Source organism: Ammospiza caudacuta, chromosome 12 (genome assembly GCF_027887145.1).
Source record: "Ammospiza caudacuta isolate bAmmCau1 chromosome 12, bAmmCau1.pri, whole genome shotgun sequence".
Taxonomy (NCBI): Eukaryota; Metazoa; Chordata; class Aves; order Passeriformes; family Passerellidae; genus Ammospiza; species Ammospiza caudacuta.
The window spans coordinates 10,329,136-10,355,246 of NC_080604.1; the positions used below are offsets into that span (position 1 = coordinate 10,329,136).

Sequence of the window (26,111 nt, forward strand, 5' to 3'; positions counted from 1 at the left end):
AGGTTCACCTGGTCCCAAAAAGGCAAAACCAACAAGGGAATAGGTTTTTGTTTTGGTTTTGTTTTTCCCCAGCTAAAAACTATCATCAAGTCTACTAAGATTAAACTACCTGAAAGGAAGCTGTAGCCAGGTGGGGGTCAGTCTCTTCTCCCAGGTAACAAGTGACAGGACCAGAGGAAACAGCCTCAAGTTGTGCCAGGAGATGTTTAGGTTGGATATTGGGAAAAGTTTCTCCATGGGCAGGGTGGCACTGACAATCACCATCCCTGAAGTGTTCACATGTGAGGATGTGGCACTTGGGCACATGGTTTAGTGGTGAACACGGGCTCCTGGATTAATGGCTGGATCTATGATCTCAGAGGTCTTTTCCAACCTTAGGGATTCTACAATTCTAAGGAATTTCAGAGCTGAACCAGTTCACAAGTCCAAGCAATGATCTGTTTTGACTTCAGTGAGCCCTCACAGTAGTTTTAAGCATTTAAAATTTGCCACCAACTTAGGGCACCACAATTATTCAGACTAAGAGAGCAGAGATACTATTTTTTAATATCTAATCAGAATCTCTCCTGTCTCAGCTTAAGGCCTCTTGTCGTCTCACTGCAAGCACAGCAGAAGTGACTGGCCTCCACCTGGGGCCCATCCACACGGCAGGGATAAGACTTGCCAAAAGGGATGCTCCAGAAAAGAGTGCCAAAGACGCTCCAGAACGGCAGGGACCCAACAGCGCTGCCTCGCTGCGGAGCGGCCCTCAAGGTAATTGTCTGAGGAGACCACAGCAACCCGTGGAGCACAGTCAGACAGGGGTGGGAGGACACTTCGCTTGATAGCCGTGACTCGTATTGCCGAGCAGTCACCTCAGCGGGGACACGGCCTCGGCTGCCTCCGCAGCGCCCCCCACACGGAGCCGCCCCCCACACGGAGCCGCCCCCCACACGGAGCCGCCCCCCACACGGAGCCGCTCCCCACACGGAGCCGCTCCCCACACGGAGCCGCTCCCCACACGGAGCCGCCCCCCACACGGAGCCGCCCCCCACACGGAGCCGCTCCCGGGACGCCGCCAGAGCCTCGGCCCTGAGGGCCCGCGCGCGAGCGCCTCATCCCCGGCGCCTGCGCGTGAACGGACAGGCCCGTCAGCCAATGGGCAGCCGAGTGGGAGGGGAGAGCTGGCCAATGAGGAAGCCGGGCGGGCCAATGGGGAAGCGGGGCCCGAGAGGGGCGGGACGTCCGGCGCGTGGCGGGCGGGGGTCGGTGCGGGTCGGTCCGGCCGGGCCGGCGCGGGGGCAGCGGAGGCGCGGGGGCTCAGCGCGGTGGCCGCCATGCCCGGCATCGATAAACTGCCCATCGAGGAGACGCTGGAGGACAGCCCGCAGGTGAGACAGGCCCGGCGGAGGCCGCATCGGGCCCAGCCCCTGCTGGCGGAAGCGCTGCTTCCCTGTCGTTCCCGGCCCCGAGAGCCGCGGCGGTGGCGGGAGGGAGGGTGACGCCCCAGCAGCGCGGCGGGGACGCTGCCCGCACGGCCCCGCGGGCTCCCACAGTGTCGGCTCGGGCTCTCCGCCCCGGCCGTGCCCCGCCAAGGCCCGCTTGGAGCTCCGCTGGCCCCGCCGCCGCTCCCGGGAGTGCTGCGGGCCGGGAGCGGGGCCGGGGCTCCGGGCCCGGGTGCTGCGGGTGCTGCGGCACCTCTGGCGGGCAGTGCCGGCACCAGCACCGTTTGTCTGACCCCCACCCCCGCCTTCGCACTCAGGCTCGATATGGACACGTCCTGACCACAAAACCCGCGTTGCCCTCTCAAACCATTTTCTCCCTTTGATTTTCAGCAAGGCGCGTTAAGGTTCAGCAGAGCCGTGCGAGCGGCGGGGCTGGGTGAGGTTACCGTGCTCAGTGCGGAGCGCGGCTGGGAGCACACGGTGCCCTCCGTGCTCCGAGCCTTGCCTCGCATCGCTGCTCCCCGATGTGACAGCCGTGCTCTGTAGTGCGCTGCAGTTCCTTTCTAAAGTAGGAAATGCTTTATTCTGTGGCTCTGGTTTCTCTTGCTGGCAGTAGCAGTAGCAAGTTCTTGTACTGTATTTCTTAAATGTTGGAGAAAGTTTGCAATGTATTTTCTTTTATGGCGGCCTTTGGAATTAAGATCCTTGTTCTGGTGCATAGTGAGCAATTTGTTCTATATCGCAATAACACGTGCATTGGTAGTTTCGATTCCTTGGTCATAGGAAGAGAAACTTTCACTTGTTAAAAAGGGAAATTTAGCCCCTAAAATGACTAAAAGTTAGTTTAACAATTCTGTATCAAGTGGAAGGACGACTTTAAAAAGACAAGAGAAGGCCATGCAGAAAAGGAATAATTGATTTCCTAACGACAGTGTCCCAAATAGGTCAAATGCTGAATGTGAGATGAGATCTCACCTCTAATGTGGGTTCCGGTCCAGGGGCCAAACCTGCTGTCGTCTCATGAAGGGGAAGCAATTCTGAAAGTCTTGTAATAATACTGATTTTAAAAAATTATCTCTTGAAGGTCTTTTCTTAGTATAGGAAGTCAGAACTATTCATATTTATAGAAAATGTCAAATGTAACATGAATTTAGGACCATCTGAGGATATTTGGGAAGCACATGAAAAAATGTTACTTATTGGAATGTAATTGTAATTCTAGAATCTTCCATGTGAGCTTAGTTGTGATACAGACAAGCAAAGACTGATTCAGCCCAATGTGTTTGAGATGCTTAAGTAATTGGATTTGTCAATATTGTCTTTTGTAGGTAGAAAATATTTGTCAATATTGCCTTTTGTAGGTAGAAAATTTACATCTTTCAGTCAGTTTTTCAGATGAATTTTGGGAGCCAGGTCCTCTAGTAAGGACTCAGTGGTCTGTTGGGTTAGTCCATTTGTTACAATAGTTAATTCTGTTACTTTGAAATCAGTGCAGTGGAAATGGCAGCAAATGTTGCTTGAAGAAAGCAGAAGCCTCTCTCTGGAGGAGTTGCACTGCCGTGGGTACATTCATGCTGAATTTTGCACAGCCCACCAGCCTGGGGGATTGTTCAGTGCTGCACCATGGCCTGCAGTTTGAGTTTCAGACACTGACTGTAGGTATATAAACATCATCTCAAACTTATTCTGTGTCTGAGGAAGGAAAGGCTTTTCAAAAATGTCAAACCCATTCATTTCCTGTTGTCACAGGACCAGAATCTCACCACTGTGCTTGTCAGGCCTAAACCAAAGGCCAAGGTTACATAGTCTTTTGCTATGCAAAGCAGGGCAATTTACTTATTAACCTAGGACATAAATTACACACACACTCAGTGTGTGTTTAGAGAGAGTTTCTGCTCACACTGATTTGCATTCCCAAAGCATTGCACAACAAAAAAGCCAAGAGACTGGAAGCACAGGCTGGGTCTCCTGTCACCTGCAGTGGCCTCCATCTGATGGCATAGAAGGCTTAAAACACTCACTTCTAATGAGGGGTTTCTTTGTGCAGCTTCTGCCTGGTCCTTTGCTGTTTGCTTGTTCACAAGCACAGATTGAGAGAATCCTAAAGAAAATGCAAAATGATGCAGAGTTTTACTGGAAACATAAGTAAACAATTGCTCTCACTTTCTGCTAAGCAGAAATCTGACAGTTTCAGGTTAATTTCTTTCCATCAGTATTGTATGATGTTGTTTTGATGGTTGGACATCAATAACTGACATTTTTAAAGTAAAACATAAAGATATTTTTTCCATGTTCAGTTTTAAAGAGTTAGTATAATCCAGAAACCTTACATAATACTCCTTTAAAAATCCAAGCTCAGGTTTATTTATGTTCAGGTTTAAAGGTCATGGGTATATAATTCAATGGTTATAGTACCATGTAATTTTTGCTTTTGCATTCTTTCGTGTATCTCTGCCTTAATGGGAGAGTCAAGGTTGTTAGGATGACACATGTTGCCACACCTGGCAAAGATTTGAATTCTCCTTCACCTCTTTCCATTTGATTTATAAACTAAAACCAGCATTAAAGCTATTTTTGTGCTGATTATGCTGTTTGATTATATTTTTTAATATTTAAATACCACTTAGACATTATATAGCAAGACAGTAATTGTGATACAGCCAGGCATCTAATTCAACTTAAATAAAAGAATCTTATGTCAGAAGGAATTATTAATTAATATACTTTATGTGGGTTTAATATGTCCTCTTTGATTTTCATTAAAAGCAAAACATGAGAAATAGCTGAAAAAGACCTTCATGCTTCAAGGGAAGATGGACTGAAGACTTCACTAATTTCAAGACAGCCTAGGGAAGACTAAAAAGTAGAATTTCCAATTTCAAGTGTTTAACAATCATAGTTTGGGGGAAAAACAATTATGTGCTTGTGATTCTTTTCATTTTCTGTCTGGACATTAATTTTGGTGTAAACCTAGAAACAAAACATGGTCCTTTTGCTAAAACATTGCTAAGGTGTTTCCTTTGTGGCTCTTGCAAGCACTGCTCCTGCTTCTACAGCCAAGCATCCCAACAATGTTTTAAGAAAAGCCAGTGTGGCTGTGCAGAGTTACTGGTACATCCTCTGCTTTTCCCCCTTTGGGATTTTTGGTGGAAGGAAGCCATTCAAAACCCTCATGGTGAGGAGGAATAACCTTGCTTCCAAGTGCAGAAAGAATGCAAGAACATGCAGTCAGCATCTCATTTAAGCTTACAGACAAATTACACCTGAGCAACCTGATTGCCTTGTTATGGAGTCAGTCCCTTGGGCAGGAGGGAGAGCAGGGCATGTCAGTCACCCTGGCTTATGCAGGGACTCTGACACAGCCTGGCAGCTTCTTCTGGCCAGAAGGGAGAGGTATGGACTGTGACCTGAGTGGTAAAACTGCCTGGGTAGTTGGGCTTAGATGGAGATCAGTTTTAGTCTAATAGGTGGCCAGTGATAAAAGAGGTTGATTTTTGAGGTGGAGGTTGTTAAGCACCAGCAGTGATGCGCACAGGAGTCATCAGGCTTGTGGGTGACACCAGCTAAAGAACAGACAGACTGATAAGCTGGGTAAGGACAGATCTTTTCACTCCCTTTCAGTGGTGAGAAATATGTATGTTGAGGACAGTCAGATGCAGGTTGTATTGTTTGTTTTGGTTTGGTGTAGTTCCTCAGCCTTTTGATCACAGAATTGATGGTTATTCCACAGGTAAGTTACAGGTCCAAGCACAACCAGCAGGTGTCTGTGTTCAGGTTGGACAGTATGAGACAGTGACAGCCTTTATTTGGATCTCACTGCAGAGGAAATGTGGCAAGCTGTTTCATACCAGTAATCTTCATCCTTCTCCTTAGGGATTTACCATAGTGAGCCCAGTAGCTGCCCAGAGTTTTACCATTTAACAGTTGTCCATCTCCCCTGGCCCTTTCCTTTCTGAAAATGTATTAACCTGGAGAGGGGCTGACAGGAGGAGGAAGGCTGAGCTTGAGTATCTGTGAGATTCTTTGGCATGCAACAGGTATCATCCCTTCAACATTATTGGAGGGTTTATAGAATTTTCAGTAATGAATCCTGAAATAATGCTGTTTAAGTCTGAAATTCCATTATATTAAAATTCTTCTAACTTGCCATGGTTGTGTTTTGGCTGTTTGATCGTTACAGACCCGCTCTTTGCTGGGAGTGTTTGAAGAAGATGCTGCTGCAATATCCAATTACATCAATCAGTTGTTTCAAGCCATGCACAGAATATATGATGCTCAGGTAGGGTTAATGAAATTCTTGAATGCATTATAAAGCTTTGGGACCACATTTCATGTTTTTTAACTTCCATATGCTTTAAATGTAGAACTGAAATCAAGTAAAAATTAATGATTGCTTTTCTGTATGTTAGGGAGTGCTAAGACTAAATTCTTGTGATTCTTTTTGCAACAGAATTTTTTATGACAAGTGAAATTATATTCTCTGTTCTCTAAGTAACTTTAATATATTTCCCAAGTGTTTCTAAAATGTTGCACACACTAAATGATCTCAGTGTGTATAATAGTATGTATCAAGTGGGAGGTTATTTTTTACCCACAATATATTCATGTTTCACTCATCTAGAAATAACTCAACTTTTATGCCAGAATCTTTTTTGTATGTTTTTCTAAAAATTTGAGTTAATCTCTGTATTTTTAATTTAGATGTACTTGACCTGTTTGACTTTTTATTGATTTTCATGTTTCCCTTTTTTTAAATCAGAATGAATTAAGTGCAGCAACTCATCTGACTTCAAAGCTTCTAAAGGAATATGAGAAACAGGTACTGCATAAATCATGTTGCCTGTGTGTGGTCAGATACTGTACACAAAATCCTGTGTATTTCTGTGGTATTTTATCTCCCAGAGCACAGTGTAGAATGAATTTAGGTTTGGTCCAGATAAAAGGAACTGCTGTGGGGTGGTGGTTTAAATTGTTACCAAAATAATCTACTTCCTTTATTTTAGTTCTTCCAGCTAAACCAGAATGAAGTTCCTCTTACCATGAAGAATATTAATAGCTTTTGAAATATTTTACTCTTGGATTAGGTGTTTTTTGGAGAATTGCTTAGGGTAGTTCTGTTTTGTTTTTAATTTATAAACCTGTTTTCGCTTAAGTGCTTAAATATCAATAGTCCCAAAGAGAAGAGATTGCAATGCAATCTCCAAATTACAACCATAATTTGCTCTGTGAGCATAATTCCATCTCTGAAAGCACAGACTGTGGAATCCATAACTTTCTTCCCTCATAACCTGTACTGTGAAGGGTTCTTTGTAGCTTTGCTGCTGGGTCCCCTTTTCTGAGGTTAAAAATGTTAAAAACAAAAATTTGTTTCTTTTAAGAGGCTGCTGCTCCCTATCCTCCTTTTCCACCTAATGAGGTGAACTGCTTCAGTATATCTTAATTGTGTAATATTTTAAAATAATGGAATACCTGATATACTCATAGAGATGATTAATCCAGTTTTGTGAATGGCACTGCAAACCACATAACTCTTTTTGCCTTCTCAGCGTTTTCCACTTGGGGGAGATGATGAAGTCATGACTTCCACTCTGCAGCAATTTGCAAAAGTGATTGATGAGGTAAGTCCTTGTATGTGCTTTGCTCATGCTGTCAGGTACAGACTTTAGCTGCCTAGTTATTCCTTTTTTAAGCTAGGAGGTACAGAAATGTCATTCATTTGTCAACTAGGTAACAATTAATTGTATATTGCAACATCTATTTAAAGTTACATAACCTTAAGATAAAGAATGAATTCAGCAAAATGAGGATACATTGCTGAAAAAAACACAGATTAACTACTAGAGATAGAGCCAGAACCATGACACAGTGGCACTTAGCAGCTATGTACACAAGGGTGTCTGTGTGCCTGATTTCAGTACCTGACTGACACAGGACCTTCCTGCTGTCTCTCTTTTGGATACTGACTCACAGGACACACAACTGAGCACCATTAAGAGCTGAATCAGGATTTTTGTTATGATCCCTCTCCTCACTTAAACACCATTTTAGGAGGAGGTTCACATTTTGTTCTACCTCTGTGAGCTGTGAAAGGTGGGCTGTGATGTAGCTGGAGGGAAACTGGACAAATAGACTAGTCAGGATGGATGCACCTCGTCTTGGACATGATCCAGTAGCTTGGAAAAGTTCAGAAAAAAACTAAACTCTAAAGGTTTTCTATAAAAAACTGATGATGAGATCTGGAACCTAGAAAAAAGTAGCTGCAAAAAAAGGAACATACAAAAATGTGTTTGATTTGTACATGTCATCCTTGAGTGACATTGATGTCCACCTATTGTGATTTGATTTGGTCTCAGCACTGCTTTCCTAAGATTTTCTTCTTTTGTCTTTTTCAGCTCAGCTCTTGCCATGCAGTACTTTCAACTCAGCTTGCAGATGCAATGATGTTTCCTATTACCCAGTTTAAAGAAAGGGATCTAAAAGGTAGAGGACTTGACCAAATACTGTTTTTTTCAACAGCAGCAACAATAAAAACATAGCATTTCATCTTCATAGCTCTTGTTTCACTAAATAGAATACACCACTTATTTTTCAGCTCTCAAAAGTATGCATCTCCCAATTTAAAAAAGCAAAGTAAGTTATTTCTGTTCATGAGAGTATTACAGTTGAACTTAACGTTACTCTTGTTGCAACAAAAATATTACTTACATTAGGGAAGCACTTATCTTCTATTCAAGATGAACAACTAGCAGCTACTCAAAAATGTTAGGAAAGAAGAATTTTCAGATAATTTGCATTTTCAGGAAAGATTTATATATCAGATCATGACATCTGTATAATTGCTGGACTAAGCTCAAAAGGCAGAGTGCCAAAGTTGTAGTACTTACCATATTGAGATTTAGTAGTGTGGTTATTCAGCTCTGCTGGTAGCACAGGTGACTTCTTAGGTGCAGACATAAGGTGCTTCCAGCTTCTTACTTTTGTAATAATTGTACTTGTGCGTGGATAAAATAACATCTGTGTGATGATGATAGATTTTATTCACGATACTGGAGTGAACAGACTGCTGTGTCAAATGGGCTTCCAAGTAGAAATTATAAGAATTAAAGCCCAAGTAACTTAAATGTCCCTATTGTGAGTGTTCTAGAGTGAGTATACCTAAGACATGAATATCTATGAAGTCTAAATTGAAATAAAAATTACAAGTCTTTCATAAGTCTTCCAACTCTTCATGAATCTTGGAAAATACTTCTTTGGCGTTAGGTCACAGCAAAATTATGGATTGAAAAGATTATGGTTTGGTTGGGTTTTTTTGTGAGCATGACTATTCCCAGGCTGATATTGCTTCTCAGGACCTGAAAAGTCTCCTGTTAGTACTTACTGAAGAGGCATTCCTGAGGCAATATTGCAAATTGCATTTTCCCACTGTAAGGTTTAGGCACCAGCTGGTGCAGTTTGTAATGACCCTACACTTCTCTATGGGCTTCACAGGCACTTCCTGGACAGGTTTTTTTTTTGTATTTGCTTTACCATAAAATTGATTATGGCTCTCTGCTGGTTTGTATTGTAATATGGCACAAACCACAGCCAAGATCATAGCAGGTGTAAGGTGGTGTACTGGTTCCAGTTCTTGGCACAGTGAGGCAATAACCAGCTGGAACTGAGCTGATTTTAGCTAGCTGATTTGATATTGCCCATCTCCCATGCTTGCATTTCCCCAGCTCAAACCAGAACCCAGAGTGGAACTGCAGGTGCAGTGATGACAATGACTTTCAAAGACTTTTGAAAAGGAATTCCTCCTTACAGTATTACAGTACAGTTTTTGGGGTTTTTTTGGTAAGAAATGATCCTCAGGCCCCAGGCAGAGCAGATTTCCCTGGCCATGGATTGCCTGTGCTGGTAGCTCAGTATGGTACAGGGTGTTCCCTTCAATTGCTCAGTAGTGAACATTACATGAGAAACTGTAATACATGAATGTTACACTAGTAACAACTTAAATTGTGATATGTTGTTTTTTTAGAGATATTAACTCTAAAAGAAGTTTTCCAAATTGCAAGCAATGGTAAGTGTAAAGTACTTAACCTCATCAATATTACAAGACAACAGTGTTATTGTAGATTATTATTTGTCCTTAAATAGTGGAGTTAAGCCTGTAGGCTTAGAATAACTAATTAAAGTGTAATTCTTCTGAGTGATACTTGGGCACTCAACTTTCCTGGTTCACCTGTAAATCTCTGCTCTGTGTACTGAAGCATTAAGGCAAATTGAAAGGGTTTTCTTACAAAACCTTAAGTGTATGTATGATTATTAAATAATGTAGGATTATGACATCAAAATCACAAAAAGAGTAAGGTGCTAGCTTGCTTCTTAAAGACAGGACCAGATCAATAAAAAAAAATTACTTTCCTAAAATTAATTTCATAGTTCTCTTCCATACTTTCAGAAGTTATTTTTTTTAGCTGCCTCTAATATATCCATATTGAGAAATTATTATTTAAATAATATTCTACTTCTCTCAGTGAAAATTGTTTAATTGCTTTAGAAGCAAAAAATAATAGATACAGGTTTTCATAATGTAAAATTTCTCTACTTAATGGATAGCTCTTCTTTGAACAATAGTGGATGTTTAGGGAACTTTGTAACAATTTGGCAACATTTGCATCTGGTTAGAATTTTTCTTCAGCCCAAGTATTTGTTGCAGTGATGTGATTATAAACAGACAAGAACTATTCCTAAAGGTGTTAGTATGACAGAACTTTGCCTTCAGCTGTCTGTGTAACACTGTGATATAAAAGGTTTTCTGCTCTGTTTCATAAGTCATTAATTTGTGAAAATGATCATAAATTCTCTCTTGATTGCTTAGACCATGATGCTGCCATTACCAGATACAGTCGGTTGTCAAAAAGAAAGGAAAATGAAAAGGTTTGTAAAACAAAATCTTAATATAAAGATTGTTTAAAGAAGATAAGAAATAATTTTCATTTCATATATATTTATGATGGAACACAGTGTATGACAGATTCTGTGTGACATTTGATAGCTTTTAGCAGTCTAGACAGAAAAGCAGGTTTCTCCAATACATGCCTGTCTGTAACACTGACAGTGCTTTGGGAATAATATTGTGATGTCATATTCAGTTTGTTTTTGTGAAGGCATAACCACACTTTCCAGGTATTTGTATGTTTTTCACATAACTCATGTTTAAATTAGAGAAGTAGAATAGTACAGTATGCAGCAGCTGATAGAGGGTAGAACATGACTGTGGCTTTTTCCATGCTGGCTATGAAGCTGTCCACAGGGCATGTGATCAATGGCAATCTCAAACATTCCTTTTTTTCCCTCCCTTTGTCTGTATCTCTTCAGATCAAGGCTGAAGTTACAGAAGATGTATATACTTCAAGGAAAAAACAGCATCAGACTATGATGCATTATTTCTGTGCATTAAACACTCTCCAGTACAAAAAGAAGATTTCTCTGCTAGAACCCTTGCTGGGATACATGCAAGCTCAGGTAATTTCTCTGTTCACGTCCTTGTGACACAAATGTCACTGCAGTGCCAGCAGCAGCCTTCAAACACTCATTCTGCTGCTTTTAGTAACAGGCTTTGGTGGGAATCAGGGACGAAAACAGATTTCTCTGGGAAACTTCAACCTCCTATGACTTCATCTGTTAATTTTAAGTGTAGTTTTATTAATGACTAAATTCTCCCTTTTCCTCCTTTATTCTTTAAAGATAAGCTTTTTTAAAATGGGTTCAGAAAATCTTACTGAGCAACTGGAAGAATTTTTGACCAATATTGGCACAAGTGTACAGAAGTAAGTTGGCTTTGTTGAATTTTGAACTTTTATCAAGATTATTTTTTTCTGTTTCTACTGATTCATAAATTATCTTTGCTAATAACACATTTTTATCTTAGTGTTCGCAGGGAGATGGATTGTGAAGTAGAAAATATGCAACAAACTATAGAGGACTTGGAAGTAGCCAGTGATCCACTGTATTTGCCTGATCCTGATCCTATCAAATTTCCTGCCCATAGGAATCTAACAAGGAAAGCTGGCTATCTCAATGCAAGAAAGTAAGAGTAACTTGTTATTTAAAAATTCCAGAGTATTTAATTTTGGGAAAGCAAAGCTAAAGAAGCTGGAAATTTTTTTAAGATTTTTTAAGGTTTTATATATGTAGTTGAATAAGTCATATAAGAGCTATTCTGTTTCTTTCTTTGGACTTCTTCACCTAGTTGGTGTTAAATTCATTGCTACACTGATAAAATGTCATTCAGGTGCAAAGCATAATTATCCTGATTTTAGTCTAATTTTCCCTGAATTTTCACAGTTTAAAAAAAAAAAAAGGTTTGAGAGTGTAATTTCTCTGCATCCTAATTGGGAAGTAACAAGATTCCATCTATTAGGATTGTTCTGGAAGTGTCTGTTAAAGCTTTGGGATTCAAATTACTAATAAAACATTGTAATTTTAATCTAAAAAAAGGCAAAAAACACCCTGTTAACCAAAATACCCTTGGAAGGAGCTTCTGGATTCCACGCAGCAGTGGCTCATTGTCCACAGGAGGGAGCTGTGCCTCTAAGGAAGTACCACAGCTGTTTTTCACAGCTACTAAAAATAAATTGTAACATTTAATTTTTTTACTGTAATTTATATAATAAGCTCCAAAGAATAAAAAAAAAAAATTTGATTACTTTTACAACAACAGTTAAGTAAAATTCTTACTGAATGAGGCATTAATTTCCGCATTAGAACACAATTACAGCAGCTAACATTATAGAGTGTCTGAGCAAAAAGGGAGGCTAACTGAGGACTGGTTTTTATTTTTCAGTAAGACAGGGCTGGTGTCCTCCAGCTGGGAGAGACAGTTTTACTTCACTCAAGGTGGAAACCTGATGAGCCAGGCAAGAGGAGATGTGGCTGGGGGCCTTGTGATGGACATAGACAATTGCTCTGTGATGGCTGTGGACTGTGAGGACAGGCGCTACTGCTTCCAGATAACGTCCTTTGATGGCAAAAAGTGAGTGCTCCTACACTGCTGCCTCCTGTCACAAACACTGGAGTCACTAATTAGGAAAAGAAAGATGGTCTGCCTTTGGCCAGATGTTAACTTGATATATTCTGTGCATATTTAGAAGCAAAATCTGGGCTATCCTTTTAACAGTGTTAACTGGATTTTTGTTTATAAATTCTATAATGTAGCTGAGTAGTATTTCAAAATAAGATTATGGTAATTAGTTGACAATCACATATTACTGCATTTTGTGAATACTTAAGTGTTACATGGACTCAATTAGAATTGTGTTCCTTTTCTGTTTCCTATTAAAAGGAAAGCATGGGTTCCTCCCCATCCTAATTAAATGTTGAACTGCACTCAGCACAATCAATCTTCAGCCTTTTATAATTTGTTTAGTGTGTAAATATAAAAATGTAATTTCTTGGCTAACTGTATTGGTGAGGCATTTTACATACCCAAAACTGTTTTCCATCTCCTCTTTCAGGTCTTCAATCTTACAGGCAGAAAGTAAAAAAGATTATGAAGAGGTAAGCTTATAGGAGGTGTGCATGGAGCCCAGTGATTTTCTGCTGCACACAAAGAATGCATTCCTAACCATGGCTGGATACTGACTATTTTTTTCTGTTTCTACTTATTAATAAAATATCTTTGTTAGTAACACTTTATCTTAGTGTTCCTGTTAGCTTCCTCCTTCAGATAAAAGTTGAAAAGCCAGGAACAGAACAAATGGTTTTGCAGAGCAGAGAGAGAAAGTAGATTCTAGCTTGCAAATGCAATTAATGAGCAAATTCCACAAAAGCCAAATTGAGTTTTTATAATGTCTTGAGGAAACAATGTCCTCTGCAGCACAGAATAAAGAACAGAGAATCCTGATGAGTTTTTTTAAAGTTCTTTGGAGTCGTGATTTAAGCTTTCTTTAGTTTTAGTATGACTAAAATTATTTTTGTGAGTAAAATCTAAAAGTGTAAGGTGCAGTATGTAGGTGGCAGTGAATTTAATGACAAGCTGTGTGTGCAGAATATTTGTCTACCTGACTTTACCAAGAAAGTAGAAAAAGTGATGAAACGTCAACTCAGGTATTCAGTCAAAATTGTTTAGAAGACATAACCGATTAATTTGGGTTTTTTTCTTCCTCTTTTTCAGTGGATATGCACCATAAACAACATATCTAAGCAGATATATCTAAGTGAAAACCCTGAGGTAACTCTACTAAAATTTATATTTATGAGTAATATGTAAACATTTATATTTATAGAGTAAATTCATATTGATAAAAACTTACATCACGATTTTGGCTTACTAAAGTAGGGGAATTGGCCCAATAAAAACTGTTTTATAACAGAGCATGTATCTATATATAAAGAGTGTCTTCATGGGTTTTAGTTCCCAGTTGAGGGCTGCATTTCTCAAATAAGATTTTTCTTTTGTTTTCCTGGCTACATTTGTTTCTTTTGCCAGAGCTATCATTGGAGCTTTTCTCTATTGCTGCCTTGTACTAACATTGGCAGTATTTTAAGGCCAATGTGTTCATTTAAATTGAGAAAGTTCATCAGGTTATGTGTTTGAAGAAAAGTTGGAAGAAAATGCTGCAGGTGTGTTGGCGAAAATTTAGGAATGCAAGATTCTCATGCAGGGTTGAGTTTATAACTCCTCCCAGTTACATACAAATAAAATATGAAAGTTTCTTTTGAGAAAAGTGTTTTGAGTTCTTGTTTGCCATCTCTGCAGGAGATTGCTGCCCGTGTGAACCAGTCAGCTCTGGAGGCTGTCACTCCTTCCCCTTCCTTTCAGCAGAGGCACGAGAGCCTGAGGCCAATTGTGTAAGTGAAGCAACCAGAGGCCATTTGAAGTGCACGTAGAAAAAGAAAATCCTGGATAAAGTTCCAGGGAAAAAAAAAAAAGCCTAACAAACCTACAAATATTTTTGTGATCAGAACTAAATCTTTGATAGGCCAGAGGAAAATTTCCTGAACACACCTTTCACTGCTGAAGCACTGTTGAGCATCCATTGTCACAAGTAATCCCAATGCCAGCTGGTGGACACTTTGGTTGGTTTCATTACAGCTGTTTTGTTGTGTGATTTCATGATGAGATTTTTCTTGATGTGTCCAATTCCTGGAAGTAGACCTCAGGTTTTATTATACTTAATATGTGATTATATATTGATGTTAAATCAATCTGATGCAATTATTAATGGAACTAGTAACTTTAACTTAAATTTGACTAGGCATGTAGATTTGTTTGCTATACCCCAATCTTCAGGTTTTTAGTTTTTGTTTTGTTTCACATCTCAGTTCTCAAATATTGTATTGGTGTCCCCTGTGGTTTAATTCATTATCAACCAGCCTGAGTTCACACACTCTGACTTTGCCTTTCTGGGTTTGTTGCAGGCAGTCTCGTCCTCCTGCAGCTCGTACCAGCAGCTCAGGGTCCCTGGGCTCTGACTCAGCAGCTCTCTCAGCCCTTTCCTTGGATTCCCTCGTTGCCCCTGACACTCCCATCCAGTTTGACATCATATCTCCAGTCAGTGAAGATCTGCCTGGCCAAGCAAAGTCATCAGGGCAATCGGGCAGGTAGGAAATGGAGAGAGAAGGAAAAAATCCCTAAAGTTCATGTTAGTAATTCAAAACCCAACAAATAAGAAAACCACATTTAAGATGCAGCTCCAGCACACACATTGCATTTTTCCTGACTGATGTCACAAATTTTGCAGTGGCCAGTGGAGCAAAACAATTTGTTAAACTGTTAGATGGATTTGTAAAAAAAGGCTTAATTACATCACTAGAGTCAAGGTTTTCTATTTTGCAGCAGCTTTTCTTGCTTTAACAGCCAATGCTTTTATTTATTGAATTATTTTAAACTTTTAGTTTCACAAAGTATTTTCCTTTCCTATTGCTTGCTCACCCAGCAGCTTGGGTTATTTCCTCTTGGAAACTCAAGAGAAATTTGGTAGCCCTGCCTCCAGGTGATGATGGCATACGATGACTCCTCTTAAGCTGAAAGGTGAGTGAAAATGGTCTAGGCTTCTGGAGTAATTCCACTTATGGACAACTTAAAATCATCTTAAGAGTTCATCCAAAACATAAAAGCATTTTCTCCTACTTGTTATTGTATTTTAGTGGGAGATGTACTAAAAACCAAAGACCTGTAAAAAAAAAAATCATCACTGCATTTCTAGAGCTGTATCTATAGAATTCAGATATGAACAAAATGTATTTGCAGATCCAGCTGTTCTTAACAACAACAAAAACAGCCAAAGAGATGAAAACTAATTGATGTGATTCTTGTCACAAAAATGTGTCTTATCCCCCTGCCTCTAGGAAAATATTTGTATTTTGAATTGCATCTCACAGATGTAAGAGTTGAAATTTTATATACACAAATATTTTTTCCTTTTTTTCACAGTTTTCTTTTTATTGTTGCTTGGTATAGCAAGATAAGCAGGTGGCCAACTAGATCCTTCAGAATACACTGATTTAAAATAGACTTGAACTGTATTGCAGGAGGTGGAGAGTTTAAGCTTAGCTGAACCCCTGTGGTAGCCTGGTCCAGCTCAGTGGGTCAGAGCTGGGTGTCAGTAACCAAGGCTGTGGGTTCAGTCCCTGTATGGGCCATTCACTGCAGAGTTGGACTCAAGAACCCTTGGGTGTCCCTTCCAACTCAGAATATTCTGTGATGTCATCAGTTATAATTGTTGTTTAGAAAATAATATTTTTCATGGCAGAAATGATAAGAGTTGAGCTCAGTATTTTCAATAAACCATGGTCTTCAATAAAGAACTGCAGTGTTTGTACAGATAGGTAACATGTTTGATATTAAAACATGGTTTTTCTTTTCTTGGTTTCTGATACTGATGACACATATTTAAATTTTATTTTTGCCTTTTGAGAGATCCTGTGATATTTTGCATTTACTGTTCCAGTTTAATATTAAACAACAAGAAAAGTGTGAGCAATACAAGATGCTGGTAGAAAGAATTCGCTTTTACTATAATTACACAGGTCAGCCTTTAATGAGATGGGTCTTGATTGAGTTCGTGTTATCTAAACATTGTAGCAATGCCATCTTGGCTTCAATCTACAAAAATTTAATACTTTAAACCAGACATCTCTTAGTTAAAACATTTCTGATAATTGATAACATAAACTGGCAGTCAGTATGTGTAACTGAACAATTTTTTTTTTTCTTACAGTTCTGAAATTTGTTTTTAGAACACTAACTATTGAGGTAACACTTTCATTAATCCCATAAAAAACCTAATTTGAGCTATATTGACTCCTTGCCAATAGCTTTTACTATCAATCATCCAGAGAGAATGAGTCATTTCCTCTACATATTTTAAATAAAATGTCCCCATTTCCTGTGCTTATTCCTTTACTGTTTTTGAAAAATGCAGACTTGGAAGCCTAGAGTATTTTCACTTTTCTCTGTAACTGATAGTAATTCTGTCTCTGAGAGCCAGAAATAGCCACATTTCTCTTGACTCTCTAGGAGTAAAACCCCAGTGATGTTTTGAGAAAGCTGCATTTGAAACATACCCAGGGGCTTCTCTTGAGTAAGTAATTCAACACCTTGACAGTGATGAGAAGTGGGTGCTCTTATGGAGTACTGCAGGGGCCTGGTTTTTGGCTGTGCTTCCTGAAGCTGTTCTGTGAAATTTCATTCCCGAAAACTTTACATTTTCAAACATTACCAAGGTTTTGGTTTGGGTTTAATTCAAATATTAAAAAAAAAAAAGTGAGCAAAACTTTCTGTGGCAGCAATAGGACAATAATATCTGGTATTTTCCCCATGATGTGGGCCCTCAAATACAGCAAGTTATGTCTCACTCCTGACAGAATTGCTTCTCCTTCTGGCTCATGAAACATTATTCCTCCAGATGACAAGTTTGTGAACTCACTACATGTTGGTATCTGACACAGCATGAGACTACTGCACTGTCCATGGGTGTTTCCTGCAATCTGACTCCTGCTTTAATGTTTTCATTTTCTGATAGACGCACAAATCCTTTCGGGGAATCTGGAGGCTCAAAACCTGAAACAGAAGGTAAAACAAAATTTCACTTCAGTGCAAAATAAAAATAAGTTTTGACAGTTCTGTTTTCATCTCTAGCTTCTCTCTTCTAATTTAATACCAGTTTTAAAATGCTTAATTACATTGCAAGGTATTTGATTAGTAAAGTTAAATCAAACTACTGTCTGAAAATCTGCTGTAAAAATGATTCATTGCATCTTTTGTATTCATTAACCAAATGCAAAGATGTGTGATGTACTGTGTAGTAACTGCACCTCTAATTGCTAAGTAGGAGCAATCTCTTTCCAAGTTAGGAGGAGCTTGGAGTTTTCCTGACTGTGATCCACCTTTGGTTTTGAATGGGAAACCCAAAGTGGAATTTTTTTCAATACTTTTCTTCTTTCTTAGATTCAATTCTTCATCAGTTATTTATTGTGAGATTCCTTGGCTCTATGGAAGTGAGGTGTGATGAAAGCCCAGACGTTGTTTATGAGACAATGCGTCAGATACTCGCAGCTCGCGCCATCCACAACGTCTTCAGGATGACAGAGTCACACTTGTTAGTCACTTGTGACTGTTTAAAGTAGGTTTGCTTCCTGACTTCTACTGATGTTTATTTGCAGAATGATTTTCTTTCACCTTGGTAAAATTTACTTTCTGGTTTGTCTTTAAAAACAAATTTTTAGGTTAATTGATCCACAGACACAAGTTACAAGACTACGAGTAAGTAACTTTCCATTTTAAGATAAATACCCAGCAATGTAATTCTTTTACCTGAAAAATATTATTGTTAGATGATAGCAAAAATCACTCATAGCATGAGATTTCCAGCCCAATTTCCAGTGCTATTAGGAGACCAATGCAGACATTTAGAAACATTTCCAAATCAGGTTTAGGGGAGTGATTTCAATAGGTCAGATTGGCTTTTGAGACTCCCTGTGATCTGAGAGGGTAAAATAGTGAAGAGAGAAGACTAATGATGGAGTCACATTAGTTCTGAAGTCCAAGAGGGTTTGTTTGCTGTTTGGTTTCTCTGTTTTCTTTTGAGGTTTTGTTTTTAATGTTTTGACATTAGGTTCAAAAATGCTCCAAGGCTGTCACCTTTTACAAGTGAGGTACATCAAGTGAGGGTATGTCCCATATACTAAATGCACACATCTAATTCCAGGAAAACTCATCCTTTCAGTTCAGAGCAGCTCTGGTAGGGACTCTCAGAATTTTTAAGTTTATTGTTTGATGAGTCTTAAAAAGATAATTTGAAGTCCAACCTCTTTTAGGAATAAGAATGCAAAACAGTTTTCCTGTAACAAACTAATGAGGGGATGGGTTTTTTTTCTTGCTTATGTAATTAGGAGAACTGAGCTAATTGCAGTAAAGGTTTGTGAGAAGTGGTGCCTTTACATTAAACTAAATATTGAAGGCTTAGTCACAAATGTAACTATAATCAATGATTAAAACAAAATAAAACAGGACTGTATGCACTTTTAGGAAGATGACTGAGTCATACTGCAAATGTAGTCCCTTTTTCTTTCATGGAGTCTGTTTTTTGACATTTGCTTGTCTTTGGAATAATTTAGTCCTTGCTGTCTAATCTGTTTGTGCTTTATAATTACATTTGTTTGGGTAACTTCTTGTGCTGTGGGTGTGCATTAATTAATGTGCAGTGTATTGAAACCTCGTGTGGCAAATCTTTGGAGTCAGTTTTAATCTCTCCCTGTCTGATCCTTTTGGCAGTTCCCTTTGCCCAGTGTAGTGCTGTATGCCACACACCAGGAGAACAAGCGTCTGTTTGGATTTGTGCTCAGAACCTCAGGAGGGAGAGTGGAGAGCTGCCAGACCTCCATCTGCTACATATTTGAGTCAAATAATGAAGGGGAAAAGGTATTGGTGATGGTTGTGCCTTGTATCAGTTGTGAATATGGATTCCAAGATGCTAGATCCATTCAAACCTGTCGTTTTAAGAGCCTGCAAACTCTTTATTGTGCTGTTGTATTTAATTTGGGATGCTGGCTGAAATTTAAAAGCATTTTTAATTATTTCCATCTGTTTTGTGTTTAGATTTGTGACTCTGTTGGATTGGCCAAACAGATTGCTTTACATGCAGAACTGGTAAGAATCTTTTTGGGGTAAAGGATGCTGGGGAATGGAATGAAGGGGGTATATTTAAATATATGTAATAGATTGTATTCTGCAAGATGCCTCTAGATGCAGCAATACTGTTGTATATTTTAAGGGACCTTTTTCCTAGAATTTAAATTCAAAAGAAAAGACTGACCAATATCCACTGTAGAACAATATTCAATATAGGATTCATTTTGCCACTTTTAACAACCATACCAGTCCTTTAAAAGCAGAATATTCAAAACAGTGAAGTCACAGTCCTGAGCAAGCTTGTATCAGTCAGTAGTGTCCCAAACATCCCAGGCTGTTGTTACTGACTTTATTTATATTTTTCTCTTTAGGATCGAAAAGCCTCAGAAAAGCAGAAGGAAATAGATAGAGTCAAAGAGAAACAGCAAAAAGAACTGAATAAACAAAAACAAATTGAGAAGGTACCTTTCATCATTATTTCTTAATATTAGGTTTTTTCTACTTACTTTCTTTTGCAGTTTTGTCCAAAGCTGTCCACTGATAGTATTGATAGATCATTAGAAATTGTAATAATGGTATCCTGTGTCCATTGCAGATGGCTTTAAGGGTAATACTCTCTTTCTGATTTCCCAACCCCTCTTCTCACTGCAGGACTTGGAGGAGCAGAGCCGGTTGATAGCAGCTTCCAGCAGATCCAACCAGAGCAGCACAGAAGGACAGTTTGTAGTCCTTAGCAGCAGCCAGTCAGAAGACAGTGATTTAGGAGAAGATGGAAAGAAGAAGAGAGAATCTGAAGCCTAAGGTTGCTTGCTTCATTAAAATTGGAATCATCAATATATCTGGTGAAATGGCACAAGTTCTACAAGAGGTGAAATGTAGGTGGAGGGTCTGTCATGTTATAGAAAAGACTTCACAATATATAGACCCTGTTATGCCTTGATTTTTCTTTCTCAGTTGAGTGATTCCTATGTCCTGTCAGTATAATTTCTCTTGTATGCCAGATGAAGCAGGTGATGCTGCCATGTTGATTACAAACATATGTTTTCTCAAGGCTTCTCTGCAGTATGGGAAAAAATGTGGGTGATTTCTCCACTTAGCTCTGTGTAATTGACTGCTTTGGAACCAAAACTGAAAACCCATTGGCCTTCAGCAGTAACACTGAAATTTGTTCTTTACACTGCAGTAGGGAGAACACCTTGCTGGAAACAAAAGTGGATGTCCAAATAAGACAGTGCTAAGCTTTACCCAGTTTGTTGCACATACCTGTTCCTAGATTTAGAAACAAGGATCCCCTTTAACATCAGTCAGATGTGCAATAGTTCTAAACAGAAGGATCTGTTTTGTTTCGTTTTGCACAGTATGATACTGTCTTGATTTCTTTATTTTGGTGAATACAATGCCAAAAAACTTATTTCAACAGGAGAAAAAGATACTGTCAGACCTAGATAAGAGCTGATGAGATGCAGTTGAACTTTGTTGCATGAGGAAAAGCATTCCTCACCAAATGATAATTCATGTATATAGCCTTGTAGCACAAGTGCCATGTTCTTGGTTTTTCCCCAGTACTTGGAATAAAAAGCTGTAGACCTTTGAGTTCATTTTTATAAAACATGCTTAGAGTTGCAGGAAGATCTTGAATTCCATCATATGAAAATCTTCTGCATATGTAAATGCCTTGCTGCTAATACTACATCTACTGGAAATAAGTTGAGGCTCTTTAGTCTTTTTATGATTTTGCAAACAGAATTTACCAGTTCTAAAGAGATGATACCAATCCTACATCCTAGAGTCAGTTCTGGAAAGCATTTTTCAAAGTGATATCTGTTTACAGCTTGTAATCTGCACTCCATATTCCACACCCTGTGTAATATTTATTTTGTATAGTATTAGATGTGCATTCACCTTTTGAACCAGAAGAAAAATCTTGTTTGAAGAGAAATATTTATTTTTGCACTAATTACTATAAATATTAAAATCCAGAGGAAAAGAAGATAGCTCTCTAATAGTGGCATGAAAATAACAGGATATGTAGAGAGAAGAGAATATACTTATATTCCAAGTTATAATATAACAGTTATGAGTGATTCACAGTTCATTGCAGGGCATTTCTGGTGTTCAGGAATGGAAGCAATTTTCAGAGTATCTCCTCAGCAGCTGGTGGTGGCCCAGCCCTTCCTGGCTGGAGCTGTTCAGTGCTGATAAAGTCAGTGAGGAATCTCAGGTCGTGTCTGCTGGATGGCTGTAGGTGCTCAGAGGGCTCTTCTGACTCCTGGGAGTGCCCTGCATTGGCCAAAGCCTCCTCCTGCCCTTGGTGCTGTGACTTTGTGTGCAGGAGTTGGTGGCCTCAGCTCCTGTGACAGGAGAGAAGGGCAGCAGTGCCTGGGCAGGAGCACAGGCAGCTGGAGCTGCAGAAGCTCTGGGCAGAGGTTTTACACCAGAGCACACCACAGGGACTTGAGCAGCCACCAAAGGGCTCTGCCTTGAAAAAGGAGGGGAGGAGGCTGAGGAACAGAGAGCTGCCAGGTTCTCTTCCTGAGTTAGTAACCAGATCCTCTTCCAGTGTGATTTTCATCCCCATAGTAGCCAGTCACTTGTAGAAATGTCTGCTTTTGCTGTTGCCCAGTTAGGTCACATAGTATTGCCCTGTGGCTGGATTTAGCTGGCACAGTCCCACATGGACCACACCAACCTGAGGCTTCTTGTAAAAGACAGTGGCATTTTTATTTCATATCTAGGCTTCCAATCTCAGCTCCCATTTTTAAGAGACTATTTTTTATTCTTGACAACAAAAATGTACAGAGAGGCACTAAATCCAATTTTTTCCCTTTTTGTGCTTAAATCAAGGCTTACAGAGAGTGGCAAGGCAGTTTGTCTCTGCAAATTATTCCAGTTCATGTTTGTTTATGTTTGTTTTTAATTACTCATATTTGTTTTCTATAAAATAATATCACAGGGTAGCTCAAGGTTCCTGTGTCTTACTTGTATCTTCCTCAAGTATTTACTGAGGATGAAGCAGTTTGGAAACAGCACAGGGAGCTAATGAAATCAAGGATCTCTAGTGTCTAGAATCCAGTCCTCATCTTGTCATGGAAGGACTAATTGTGTTAAGCACTGGAGCTGCAGTAGCCCAGGCTCCAGAGGGAGGACAGATAATAGACAAGCACTCTCATTAAGAAGCATTTCTGATGTGCAGCCTGTTTTGCATTAGCCTTATTGAAGAAATGTCAGAAAACAGAAATACTGTATTTTTTTCAAAAACTGTCATTACTCATATAGATATAAATGTGCAAAGATGATGAAGAAAGGCTGATTTTTTTGGATTTAGCAATAAATATTGGAATTACTCCATTTGCTTTTCAAGCTTTCCATATATGCTATTAAACATAGCTTTCTAAAACAGACACAGTAGGAGTAAAATACATTTCACTTCTGTTGGATGATTCTCATCTTAACCACTAAAAGATTGAAATGCATGAATGAAATGTAGGGGTTGGTTGTTTGCCCATTTAGGGGACTTTGACTGGTGCAAAATGAGCAAGAAAGTATAAAAGCATCTGGGGTAATGATGAAAGCTGCAAGAGCAAAGGGATGTCTGCAGAGCTGGGGAAGTCAGACAGGGAAGGTAATTGAGTTATTAGGGGAGTGAGAATGACTGAGCTTTGCCTAGGGAGGATCACACAGGTTGTAATTAGAACTATTTCAAGGCAAAAACAGATGCTGAGGTTTCATACATGGTCTTTTTTCCTATAAGGTTTAGAACTACTTCATTAGAAAACAACTTTGTTGAAAAAAATCAGAATGATGCTTGGTATTTTCCATGAGAGTATATAACACTTAGTAGGAACACCTCATGGTCTGCTGGGAACTGCTGTGGTAGAATTTCACCACCAGAGTATTTTATTATTGCAACTAAATTACTAAATGGTTTCCTTTACTAATTTACAGGAGAAACTCTCCTGTTTATTATTTCCTACTGCCTTTTATTCACAAAGTGATCTTTCAAGCACCTTTGGCTGAAGCTGTAGTTTGCTTCATGTGCATCTACTACTACTTCAGTCACTCCTGAAAATATTCTTTCAAGTCCATGATTTTGAAGTGACTTCATGTAGGTACTGAATTGGCAGTATTGTTCAGGACTGTTGCTAATTGCAGCCTCATAATTACTGCCAATTATCCCTTAAGTAAGGGGATATGAAGCTCATGACACCATTTAGATCTATACACTGCAGACCAAACCAGTCTTGCTGTCAGCTGTTTAAGCTACATACATTCTTTGTGTATGTAATGGCATGAATATCCAAATATATCAGGTGTGCTTATGGGTATGCATTTTATTGCATTACAGATAGCTGGCACTCCTCTGTGCTCACTGCTAGATTTGGCCAAGTCCAAACCAGAGGACAAGGTCAAAGTCATGAACTACTAAAACATATCTAACTGGATATGATCAGGTAGTGACAAGTCAGCTGCATGTCAGTCTTACTCCCTTAATCTGTTTGAGTTTGAAATTGTATCAAGACAATTTACTGTCTAACAGTAAAGTAATATTTCAGAGTTAAGAAACATTCCCCTTCTAAAGGGCTGTCAGATTTCCTCTTTATGTGGATGTAAACACAGAGCTGAAAACTGTGAAACAGCTGATGCTATTTATGAAGCTGTAATTGACATACATGGATGTAGAGAAATATGACTGTTTAGGGTAAATTCTGTCTATGCTTAAGGTAAATACTGATTAACTAGTTGCACAGCATTTGGGACAAGCCAATGGTGAAAACCATGCTACAATATAGTCTCTTATTATTTAGGAAATAGTTCACCTAGAGAAAGAAAACTGCCACTGCTTAGTGAATTGAGTAGAGATATTGTCTGGTGTAACAGCAAAAGCTGATACTTTATATTCTTTTTCTTGCTCTATATTACAAAAATTCTTGCAAGATAATTAGTCCCCAAGGCTTCTTGTTTTATTTAAGTTGGCATTTTTTTCCCTGCCACAGTGGTATCTAAGTTGTCATGACAAGAGTAAGTCAGTGTATCATTGTGAATGCACTTGTATCCCTAATGAGGTTTATATTGCAAGCCGAGGATTTTGTACAACCTTTCTGGTCATTTTTATAATAGAGTTGAGTGGTCAAATTCTTATGATGGTGTTCTGGATTGGTCCTGTTCTGGTGAAGTGTAAGTGATTTTTGCAGTATTTGAGACTGACTTGCACATTTTCCCTGAATAGCTGTATTAAGAACAACCAATGGCATATTTATGTCAACTCTGATTGTTGTGTCTTAATCTTGGAAACATGGATAGTAACCCTATTGTACCAGGGCTCCAGTCAGCGTTTTATATTTTAAATAAAAGCTTACTATAGTAACTTTCTGGGTGAGACTTGTACTGATGCAAAAGCCTCCCGCATTGTTCATCATACTGACTTTGAGGAAGTCCCATTACTGGTGACAGAATGTGTTCCCTTCCATTAACATGAGTTCTGACATGCAGGTAGTCAAGTGTAGCTCAGTTCTCTTAATTTTTATAGTAATAGCCAGATAACCTCAGAGGAAATTGTTATACTTGGGAATGCTCTTAACCTATTTTTGCAACAATCAGAGACTGAAGGTGAGCAGGAGCTGTGGCAGCTGGCTGGGCAGGGCCCCTGGTGGGGCAGTGAGGGCTCTGCAGAACAAGCTGAGTGCAGAGGCTCTACCAGCACAACCATTACCAAGGGCATTGGACATATCTTCACAGGCTGAGTTAGTTTATTATGGGATAAACACCATGTAAAAAACCATGGGCCATAACCACATTAAGGTTAAATTTGTATTTTATAAGGTTTGTAGATTTTTCTGGGGAAAAGCAGACTTTTGAATTCTGTAACTTCTGTGATAAAGATGCATGTATAACTAGAAAAAAAACCATCTATGCTTACTTGATTATGAAGGAATAAATACTACTAATGCCAAATGTGTTTATGAACTTTTTTCTAAAATAGGAACTGATATTTGCATTATTTTTAGAAAACACAGAGATGCTCTAAGTCTTTCTAAGACTTCTGTAAAACTTCCTAAAATGACAGGGCTCCAAAAGTTTCAGCTCGACCTCTATAGAGAGAAACTCCAAAAATTGCAAGCATGACTTTGGACAGCACTGTGTAAGAACCCAGTTCTAGAGAGAAGAGTCCAGGTTCATGGTGGATGTGACATACCAGTACCTGAGAAGGAGCTGCAGAACTAACACAGCTTCCAGAAGTGCCACCTTGATAAAACATTGCTATGTCACATGACCTGCTGTGATAAGCAGAGGTTTCTTAAGCTTAATCTCATTTAATTGCCTAGAATGGGGGGATTGCTTTATTGGGTGAAGAATTACTTAAGCTGCTCTTCAGGACTTCACAAATAAAAACTATTTCTTGACAAGAGAAGGGAAGAAGTACAAGAGAAAACTATGTCCCTTCCTGACTTAAGTCAAATCCCTGTCCTTAAACTAAAGCCTGAGTTTAACCCTGGAATGAGGGTAGGGGTATCTGATATGACAAGCTTCAACTTAGCCATAACACAAGGCTTGCAGCCCTGTATTGTTCA

General features: G+C 39.3%; 1 protein-coding gene across 1 annotated transcript; it reads left to right on the forward strand.

Moving 5' to 3' along the window:
• Positions 1 to 1,231: 1,231 nt before the first annotated feature.
• APPL1 (adaptor protein, phosphotyrosine interacting with PH domain and leucine zipper 1) lies at positions 1,232 to 25,485 on the forward strand. The gene is made up of 22 exons (XM_058813211.1): positions 1,232 to 1,370; positions 5,605 to 5,703; positions 6,184 to 6,243; positions 6,971 to 7,042; positions 7,817 to 7,904; positions 9,442 to 9,483; positions 10,285 to 10,343; positions 10,785 to 10,931; positions 11,154 to 11,236; positions 11,338 to 11,496; positions 12,253 to 12,441; positions 12,923 to 12,965; positions 13,582 to 13,638; positions 14,167 to 14,258; positions 14,829 to 15,011; positions 17,435 to 17,484; positions 17,860 to 18,034; positions 18,138 to 18,174; positions 19,186 to 19,332; positions 19,510 to 19,560; positions 19,914 to 20,003; positions 20,194 to 25,485. Exons 1-22 carry the CDS (start codon positions 1,317 to 1,319, stop codon positions 20,341 to 20,343), a joined length of 2,127 nt encoding a protein of 708 aa, XP_058669194.1. The 5' UTR covers positions 1,232 to 1,316; the 3' UTR covers positions 20,344 to 25,485.
• Positions 25,486 to 26,111: the final 626 nt, after the last annotated feature.

Excerpts from the sequence above, each read along its gene's own strand:
- APPL1 (XM_058813211.1), top strand. The coding sequence starts at position 1,317 with ATGCCCGGCATCGATAAACTGCCCATCGAGGAGACGCTGGAGGACAGC. Across the intron at positions 12,442-12,922 it reads ACGTCCTTTGATGGCAAAAA|GTCTTCAATCTTACAGGCAG; the intron begins GTGAGTGCTCCT and ends CTCCTCTTTCAG. Across the intron at positions 12,966-13,581 it reads GTAAAAAAGATTATGAAGAG|TGGATATGCACCATAAACAA; the intron begins GTAAGCTTATAG and ends CCTCTTTTTCAG.